The 10,283-nt window shown below is 47.6% G+C and overlaps 1 protein-coding gene across 2 annotated transcripts in view; it reads right to left on the bottom strand.

The window, feature by feature from the left end:
* Window positions 1-264: 264 nt before the first annotated feature.
* The window catches only part of Ldlr (low density lipoprotein receptor), a 36,999-nt gene continuing 26,980 nt past the window's right edge, over window positions 265-10,283 (bottom strand). For both annotated transcript variants that reach the window (XM_017798290.2, XM_008833557.3), the window contains exons 13-18: window positions 9,493-9,634; window positions 9,221-9,373; window positions 6,905-7,075; window positions 5,450-5,527; window positions 2,281-2,438; window positions 265-1,548 (exon numbers count right to left, since the gene is read on the bottom strand). In XM_017798290.2, the coding sequence (XP_017653779.1) occupies window positions 1,513-1,548; window positions 2,281-2,438; window positions 5,450-5,527; window positions 6,905-7,075; window positions 9,221-9,373; window positions 9,493-9,634 (738 nt within the window). In that variant the 3' untranslated portion in view covers window positions 265-1,512. The remainder of the gene's footprint in view (window positions 1,549-2,280; window positions 2,439-5,449; window positions 5,528-6,904; window positions 7,076-9,220; window positions 9,374-9,492; window positions 9,635-10,283) is intronic.

Genomic DNA, 10,283 nt, shown 5'->3' with positions numbered 1-10,283 from the left:
AAAAAAAAAAAAATAGTGGGACAATCCCTTCAGGAGCCTGTGCAGGACTCCAAGGCCAGCCACTATTGCCATCTTTAGTTAGCCATGTGACAACTGGCCAAGAGTTCATCCAAATCCCCTGAGTAAAATGGATTATGGGATATCTTTTCTACAGGGTGTTCCTATACCCAGAACTGGCCTGGAGCTCTCTATGTAGACCAGGCTGGCCTTGATCTGCCTGCTTCTGCCTCTTGAGTGCTGGAATTAAAGGCTGTATCACTGTTAATATTGGGGTGATAAATAGCTCTGAGGTGTTTGCCTAGAAGTGGAAACACTACCCAAGCAGATTTTTTTTTCCAAAAGGGAAGCGGGCTAGGAATGTGGCTCAGTGGTAGAGCACTTGCACAGTGCAGAGGCCCTAGGTTCCATCCCTTGCACCGAGTAACAAAACAACACAGAAGGAACGAAGTAACCATCCAGACCATTGCAGCACAATCCACGTGCTGTCTCCCTTCATGTCTCTTGTGGTCACCACAGAGGACCTCTGACTGGTAGTCCCACCCCATCACACACACACACACACACACACACACACACACACACACCACACCACACAACAGTGCAACATGACAGTCCAAATGTCCAACCCTGAACTGGAAAAGTGCGAGGAGAGACAAGTGCAAGTCCCACATGGACGGGCTAGGGCCAGGTGGGACTGAGGTCCAGGAGCCACATCTGGATGCAGGAGACGCCAAGCAGATGCTATGGCCCATGAGCAAGGTAACCGGGTGTCTCAGGCACTTCAGAAGTATTAACGGGACTGGTGACTCAGGCTTGTTCCTCTAGTAATGGGTGACTGTGGCGAAGGCTGAGCTGGTATCAATCCATGGCAGCCGCTGGTCTGAGAGTCAAGATGGGTGACGACTGTACCGAGTCACTTTCCTGACTTCCATAGGGGCTGCGCCCAGCATGAAAGACCTGATTCAGGGTGGTGGAGCCCAGGCTAACTGGCAAGGATCACAGGATGGAGGTAACTGTGTGGAATCCTGAGTTTAGAGGTGTGGCATGGGGTGCATGAAACCAGCCATGCCTGGGACCATCTCTCGCACCTGCTGTCATCTGTTCAAGGCTGCCCACCTCTCTGCTAGGTCCCACCCGTCCTTCCTTCGTTCATCTTGTAGAACAGAGACGGGAGAATTCAGCAGAGGGGGACTGAGAGGACAACTCAGTGCCTGGGGGCTTCTGGTCCCTCTCCAAGGAAAGAGATGAAAGCCACAAGTGGAATCCATGTCATTGGCACCAACTTCAGCCTGTTCTGCATCCCAGACAAATAAATATATAAAACAGAGCTGGGGCAGATAGGCCACTGAAGGCCTTTGGGCCAATCTTGCTGTGAGCAGCACAGGGAGCCATCCGGACAGCAGGGTCTGTCTTGGGCAGGGAGGTGGACAGTCCAAGGACTGCAGAGAAAGTGTCCTTTCTGCCCATGAGTGGCAGTTGATTCTGAGGAGGAATAGGACTCCAGGCAACGGTTCACGCCACATCATCCTCCAGGCTGACCATCTGTCTCTGTCAGACAAACAGTAAACGTAGGAAGTAGTCAGTAAACAGGTAATAGACATGGCCAGAGTCCACACTGCTCATTGCACCGACCCCCTCCAGCCAGGGCCCCCGCCTTCTGTTCCCTGCACAGATACTACAGGGCTGAAAGACCACCTGAACTAGCCAAGTCCCTTCCACTACACAAAAACAAAAGCCCAAGTTCTCCCTATGGCTCCAGAGGGTCTCAGCTCTCACTTTTGCCACACCATTTTTTTTTTTTTTTTAAAAAGACAGGGTCTCCCTGTAGCCCCAGCTGTTCTGGGATTCAGTATGTAGAACAGACTTGCCTTGAGCTCACAGAGATCTGCCTGCCTCTGCCTCCCAAGTGCTGGGATTAAAGACATGTGCCACCACATCCAGCCTCACACTATCTTGCCACATGTGCCTTCCCCAACTGTTGAAAACACATGACATTTTCACTACCCAATCAGCTGCTACAAAGCCTTTTTTAGGGGGTGGGAGGTGCTAGGAATGGAACACAGGATCTTAGGCATGCTAGGAAGGGTCTCCATCACTGAGCCAGGCCCCCAGTGCCCCACCTGGGGATTCTAAGCAGGGATTCTACAGTTGAATCAGGCCTCCAATGCCTCACTAGGGTATTCTAGGCAGGGGCTCAACCACGGAGCCATGGCCCCAATCCCTCACTGGAGAATTCTAGTCAGGTGCCCTTATAGTCCCTTATGTGGGTGAAATCATCACCGAGGGGTAGGTGTAGCCATCCTGACTGCGGCAAATGTGGACCTCATCCTCTGTGGTCTTCTGGTACACAGGATTGTCAAAGTTGATGCTGTTGACGTTCCTCAGCCGCCAGTTCTTCCAGAGCAGGAAGGTTCCGAAGCTCAGGAGCACGACCAGCACTGTGGAGAGACGGGCTCTTTCAGGGGACTGACCCTGAGTAGGACACCGGCATCACATGGCATCCCATCCTGGCCTCATTAAGATAGTGGCTTGTTCTGAATGTAAAATTACACTCCCTTATTAGACTAAGAGAAAATGGAGTGGGACAGCGCTCCCCAACCAGATAGCACATGAGGGTTGAAGCAGGGTATCCATGTGTGAGCCAGACTGGTTCCATGTTCTGACCCTAGTTTAATCTCCCAACATCCTATCGCCACTTCATGAAACCCTGTCTCCGTCCTCCACTTTGAGAGAGACTGTCCAGATCCTGTCGACCTCAGGATGCCTGTCTGGATTTTATAAGACTTTGTCTAGATTCGAGAGCCCGTCTATACCTCAGGAGACTATCTCCACCTGGCTATACTGTACTAACCTCAAGACTTTGTCTCAGGGCTAAAGAGATGGCTCAGCGGTTAAGAGCATTGGCTGTTCTTGCAGAGGACCTGAGTTTAATTCCCAGCAGCACCCACATTATGGCTAACAGCAGTCCATAATTCCAGTTCCAGGGGAATTCGATGCCCTCTTCTGACCTCTGAGGGCACTGCACTGTTGGGAGCTTTTAGAACAGCCATTGCTGCGTTAGATTGTGGCAGCTTGCCTTGCCTTAAGCATTGGAGAGAGAATGCTTCCTCCCTGGGAGTTTCTCTTCTCTCTGCTTCTGTGGTCTGAGTTGACAGGCTATGCTTCCCTGATTAACTGGCAGTCTTGGAAACATAAGGAAAAGTTTCTGTTTCAGTTTATGGGCACCGGAGTTTCTCAGCACTGATAGCTTGTTTTCTATATAGAAATAATGAATTACAGTGTTGCTAAGAGTAATCACAGCCGAATCTTGGATACTGTAAACTTCACGTGAGTCTCAGCTGGTGAGGTAATGCAGTAATATACTGTATCCTTGCTTATTCCCTGGTTACTTTCTGTTAGTGATGTGTCCTTAGTGATTCCTTGGTTACCCCTTGGTTACTCCTGATCTGATTCCTATATAAGTCTTGTTTGATCACAATAAACGTGCACTGGCATCTAAACCTCTGCATCTCCGGTGTCTTGATTTATATCTGTCGGGGTCCCCAAGCCCATCAGGCTTGAAGTGTGGTCACTGCACCGTGACACTGCACGACACAAGTGCACTTACATACATGCAGGCAAAACAAAAATAAAAACAATAAAGACTGACTCATTCTCAGGAAAAAAAGAAAGTATAAACATCACCAGTCTCTGCCTCTGAGTCCAGCGTGACCCAGAAATACCCCACTGTTTTGGAATCTTCCAGGATTGAGTACATGTGGGACAATAATTACGTTTATTAAAATGGGATTTTTCTTTCCATCTAGGGCCATGATACCTTTTTTTTTTTTTTTTTTTTTTTTGGTAGCCCCAGTTGGCCCAGAACTCGCTATGTAGACATGTAGACCAGGCTGGCCTCGAACTCACAGAGCTCTGCCTGCCTCTGCCTCCGAGTGCCTGGCTCAGTATGGTCACTTTTAATACATCTTCTTCTGCTGTTCACTGTTCATATGGTTGTTTTACTTGACTGATGGAAGAAGGGTTAGTGGTACATGCCTCTAATCCCAACACTCAGGAGACAGAGGCAGGGAGCTGGCCCAGTCTACAAAATGTGTTTTAGGCCATCTGGGGCTACAGAGAAACCCTGTCTCAAAAAAAAAAAAATAATGATAATGATAATAATAATGATAATAATAATAATAGGCTCACTGAGGACAGGTAGCTCAACCTGGCTTTTCGGATGCAGCCTGTGAACCTAAATCCCACACATAGTATGGTCCTAAACAGCTTGTACCCTGAAAAAGGTGGTCCTAGTACACACTGCTTCTCCCCACAGTTTTATGGGGTCTACCTCAACTGAGCAGAGGGTTTGCGCAGCCTAAATTATTCAGGATTCTAACCAGTGCCCAGAAGCAGGGTATGACTAGGGCTCTTCTAAAAAGAACCTGGGTGAGTCCAGCCACCACCCTGAGGGAACTGAGTACTCACCTTCCATGTCTGTCAACCCATAGCTGGTTAAACTACTGGGTATCTTAATGGATGCCACCCACAAGGGATTTCTTCCAGAAAAGGAAGAGGGGATGTGAGCTTGTAGCTCAGGGTCAGAGCATGGCTCAGCACATTCAAAGTTCTTGGCTCCACCCTCAGAAGTGACTAAGTAGAGGTGAGGGGAGCAGGCTGGAACCCAATTGCTAAAAAAACTACCTTCTGTCTCTTTGAGTGCCTCCTTGGAGGCCTGTCCTGGCTCTCTGTCTTTCTGACACCTCAGATGTCTGACCTTGCTCTTTGGCCTCTCCAGAAATATGATGTGACTTTTCTCCTGTCTTTGCCCTCACTGCCCCTGGCAGAACACTCAGTCTTTTTTATTTATTTATTCTTTTTTATTTTATGTGCATGTATGTTTTGCCTGCATGTATATATAAGTGCATCATGTACTTGTAATGCCAGGGGAGATCAGAAGAGGGAATCAGATCCCTTGGAATTGGAGTTACAGGCGGTTGTTAGTCTCCTTGTGGGTACTGGGAACCAAACCCAAGTCCTCTGTAAGAGCAGCCAGTGCCCCTAAAAGCTGAGCCATCACTCCAACCCCTCAATCTTTTCTTTCTTTCCTTCCTTCCTTCCTTCCTTCCTTCCTTCCTTCCCTCCTTCCTTCCTCCCTCCCTCCCTCCCTCCCTCCCTCCTTTCTTCCTTCCTTGCTAGACAGAGTCTCTGGCTGGCCTGGAATTCACTATGTAGACCAGGTTTATCCTGAAACTTACAGAGATCCACCTGCCTCTGCCTCCCAAGTGTGTGCCACACTCATTTTTCTGTAAATGAAGTGAGATGAGGGCAGTGATGAGAGGCAGGCAGGGGGCATCCTGCGTGCATGAGCATTCCATTCTTGGGAGGGAAGGTAAGCGGCCCAGTGGGCTGAGCTGAAGTCACAGGATGTTGTGATTGTTACCCAGGTGGCAGCCTGGCCAACACTTACCCAGGGGGAGGACAATAGACAGAACTCCCACTCCCGTTGGCTGCTCCTGGTTCCCTCTGCTAGGACTGTCACCCAGGACTGTGGGGAGAGAAGGGATAAAGTGAGGTCAGATCAGGAGGGGATGTAGAAATCAGGGCAGGCAGTTGACAGCAGTCACTCAAGGATGGTGCCTTACATGTCGTTTTTCCCTGTTCAAGTTCAAGGGAACTTGGAGAATCTCCCAAGGTTCACACAGGCCATGCTGCATTAATCTTTTTTTAAATTTTACTTTATTTTATGAGTGTATTGTCTGCATGTATATAAATGCAGTGACCACAGGTCAGAAGAGGATCTCAATGTTACATTAATCTTGAGCACAGTAATCCCTCAGTGTCCACAGGGGACAGATCTAGGATTTCAAGAGATGCTAAAACCCACAGATGCTCAAGTCCCAAGTATAAAAAACCTACATAAGGGGCTGGAGAGATGGCTCAGCGGGTAAGAGCATTGGCTGCTCTTACAGAGAACCTGGGTTCAATTCCCAGCACCCACATGGTGGCTAACAATCATCTGTAACTCCAGTTCCAGGGAAATTCAATGCCCTCTTCTAATCTCCGAGGGCACTGCGTGACAGGGGTGCACTTACATACGTGTAGGCATTAACACTTATACACACAAAAATAATAAATTAAAAAAAATATTTTATTTATTATTTCTATTTTATGTGTATGGGTATATTGCCTGCATGTAGGTAAGTGCACCCATGTTGTGCAATGTCCCCGGAGGACAGAAGCGGCTGTCGGATCCCTTAGAACTGGAGTTATGGACGTTGTTAGCTGCCATGTGGGTGCTGGGAATTGAACCCAGGTTCTCTGTAAGAGCAGCCAGTGTTCTTAACTGCTGAGCCATCTCTCCAGCCCCAATAAAATATTTAAAAAAACAAAACAAAACAAAACTACGTAAACAAAACTCCAGTTCCAGGGGATCCCACACCCTCTCTGACATCTGTGGGCACTGTATGACACAAGTGCACTTACATACGTGCAGGCAATACACTGATACACATAAAACTAAAAAATAATAATATATCTACATTAAAAACATACATCCAAATAGATACTAGCCAGGCATGGTGGAGCATGCCTTTAATCCCAGCACTCGGGAGGCAGAGGCAGGTGGATCTCTGTGAGTTCAAGGCCAGCCTGGTCTACATAGCAAGTTCCAGGATAGCTGGGGCTACAGGGAGACCCTGTCTCAAAAAAGACCAATCAAAAAAAACCAGCCCGGCGTGGTGGTGCACGCCTTTAGTCCCAGCACTGGGGAGGCAGAGGCAGGGGCTCTTTATGAGTTCAAGGCCAGCCTGGTCTACATAGTGAGTTCCAGGACAGCTGGGGTTACAGGGAGACCTGTCTCAAAAAGACCAAAAAATAAACAAATGAAGTACTCATCACAACAGAAGGTGGGCTCAGGCTTTACCTTGATGGGACATTGTCACTGACTCCGCTGTGCTGAGCCTGGAGATGTTGGCAGGAGGTCCAGAGGTGCTAGAAGTTGTCTGGTCATCCTTGCGTTCTGTCCCCATAGCCACAGTGGTGACCAGGGGCCTGATGGTGGATATCCCCTGGGTGGTTGGTACAGTGGTGACTTCTGAGGAGAATAAATCAATAGGTACTGAGTGCCAGGTGCTGGGGAGCCACTGACACCTCTACACTTCATGAAAAGTGGATCAACAAGTACCAAAATAAGTCAAAATGAAACACACTGAAAATGAGCACATAGGGAGCCAGGTATGGTGGCACATGCCTTCAACCCCAGTATACCGGAGGCAGAGGGAGGTGGATCCCTGTGAGTTTGAGGCCAGCCTGGTCTATATCATGAGGCCAGCTGAGACTACAGGAAGACCCTGTCTCAAAAACAAACAAACAAACAAAAAATCACACACAGATAGGAATATAATTCCTTTGTTTTGCAACAGGGTCTTGCTGTGTAGCCCAGGCTAGCCCCAAACTTGGGATCCTCCTGCCTCTACCTTGCACGTGCTGGGATCCCAGGTGTGTGTAACTGCACCTGCTAGCTTGTTCTCACAGAGCCTACTTGTTTAAGAGAAGCTCTGCATATGTTAAGGATGCCTTGGCCTCTGAGGTGGCTTGAAATCTCCCTTGATCTCTTTATCTACCATGTGGACCTGGGAATCAAAGTCAGGCAGTCAGGCTTGGCAGCAAGGTCCTTTACTTACTGAGCCATATCACTGCCCCCTCCTGTTGATGCTATTTGGAGGTGGCGCCTTAGGGAGGTGGTTAGGGCTAAGTGAAGTGATCAGATTGAGGCCCCATCATGATATTGGTGGCTCAGCTGATAAGGGACCTGTCTAGCAAGCACAAAGTCCTGGGTTCTATTCACAGAACTTCATAAATCTGGTGTGGTACTGCACACCTGTAATGTCAGCACTCAGGAGCTGGGAGAATGGAAGTTCAGAGTTATCCTTGGTTGCATAGTGAGTTTGAGGCCAGATTGGGCTATATATATTGAGACCCTTTCTCAAAAAAAAAAAAAGAAAAGAAAAAGATGAAATTGCTTAGTCAGTGAGCAAAGGCATTTTCCCCAAAACCTTACAACCTGAGTTCGATCGATCCTCAGGACCCACATGGTAGAAAGTTATTGTTCTGGTGTCTTTTTGAAACAGGGTTTCCCTGTAGCCCCAGCTGGCCTGGAATTCACTATGAACCCCCAAATTCTATTTAAAAATATTTTAGTTATTCACTTTTATGTCTATGAGTGTATTGCCTGCATGTGTGTAAGTGCACCTGTGTCATGCAATGCCCGAGGAGGTCAGAAGAAGGCATCACATTAACCTGGAACTGGAGTTACAGTTTTTTGAAACAGGGTTTCCCTGTAGCCCCAGCTGGCCTGGAATTCACTATGAACCCCCAAATTCTATTTAAAAATATTTTAGTTATTCACTTTTATGTCTATGAGTGTATTGCCTGCATGTGTGTAAGTGCACCTGTGTCATGCAATGCCCGAGGAGGTCAGAAGAAGGCATCACATTAACCTGGAACTGGAGTTACAGTTGTTAGCTGCCATGTGGGTGTTGGGAATTGAACCTGAGTCCTCTGCAAGAGCAGCCAGAGCTCTTAACCGCTGAGCCATGTCTCCAGCCCTCCCACTCCAAATTTTATTAAATAAATAAAAACGAGGGGCTGGAGAGATGCCACAGGGATTGAGAGAACTGAGTGGTTAAGAACTGGACGCCCTCTTCTGGCCTCCTTGGTAACTGCACGAATGTGGTACGCTTTTATACATGCAGATAAAGCACTCATACACATGAAATAAAAACGAAATCTTTAAAGAATAATAATAAGTAGAGAACATTTGCTCTGTGTCAATATGTGAAGCCTTCCTCCTTGTTAGGAGACAGAAATAGGCCCTGTTTTGGGACTTCCCACATCGAGAACCTGAAGCCACAAACTTCTATGCTTTGTAAATTATCTAATCTCAGGTAATCCATTATAGCAACAGAAAACAGACTGAGAACCCTAAATTGAGTTTCTCAGATGATGAGACCAGACAAAGGAGTCCATTTTCTCACTTGATACCCACTTACACTTCCCCAAAAGGCTGAGAGGCAGAACTTAGACCCCAAGGAGAACCTGAGTCAGTCAAAGAATTTTTATTTCATGAGTCCTAAAAAACAATTTGATAGCCTATTGGGACAATCAACCCAGACAGGCTCAGGAGGGTGAAACTACAAGGGTGACCTAGTAAGTGGGTAAAACAAGACCTGTGGCCTACCTGTGAGGCAGCTCCTCATGTCCTTGGCCAGGACCATACCATCTGGGCACACACAGGTGAACTTGGGGGAGTGTGGGTTGATCTGTGGGGCTGGTAGACACAGGTACTGGCAGCCACCATTGGGGAGGGTTGTTCTCTCACACCAGTTCACTCCTAGGTAGAAGAGAGATAGGTCAGAACATTCCAGAAAAGTTCTAGAAAGTTCCAGTGTAGTAGCAGACAGGTTTATTTCACTGGGTGCAGGAGTAGGCTTGTTGCCAGATCAGTCTTACCTCTTGGCTGTGTGACATTGTGGAACAGGACCATGTCCTCCGGGGACAGCAGGTTTTCAGCCACCAAATTAACATCTGAACCCGTGAGGCGATTGGCACTGAAAATGGCTTCATGCATGACATCGGTCCAAAACACTTTGTCCTACATAGGTATTAAGGAAGAGGACCAAACCCATGGGCCATTGGGGTAGGACTCAGACCACTGTCAAACCCCAAACCCCAAATCTCTGGGGTTCTCTGGGCAAAAGCAACTTTGGATGTGGTAAAACTTTCTTTTGGTTTCTTTTTTTGGTCGTTTTGAGACAGGGTCTCCTGTAGCCACAGCTGGCCTGGAACTCACTATGTAGACCAGGCTGGCCTCGGACTCACAGAGATCCACCTCCCTCTGCCTCCCAAGTGCTAGGATTAAAGGTGTGCGCCACCAGGCCCAGCTGGTTTCTTTTTTTTAAAAATATTTTATTTATTATTTTTATTTTCTGTATATGCATGTATTGCCTGCATGTAGGTAAGTGCACCCATGTCGTGCAATGCCCACAGAGGACAGAAAAGGCTGTCGGATATCCTGGAACTGGAGTTATGGAGAGATGGCTGAGCAGTTAAGAACACTGTTCTTGCAGAAGACCCAGGTTCAAATCCCAGCACCCACATGGCAGCTAACAACTGTCCGTAACTCCAGTTCCAGGGGATCCAACAGTCTCTTCTGTCCTCCGTGGCCTTTGCAAGACGTTGTGTATTTACCTACATGCAGGCAATACACACATACACATAAAATAAAAATAATAAAATTTTTA

The sequence above is a fragment of the Nannospalax galili genome, unplaced genomic scaffold (genome assembly GCF_000622305.1).
Source record: "Nannospalax galili isolate Female #2095 unplaced genomic scaffold, S.galili_v1.0 scaffold1436, whole genome shotgun sequence".
NCBI lineage: Eukaryota > Metazoa > Chordata > Mammalia > Rodentia > Spalacidae > Nannospalax > Nannospalax galili.
The sequence above is the reverse complement of the archived record's forward strand: the minus strand, read 5'-3'. Positions and strand labels throughout refer to the sequence as shown.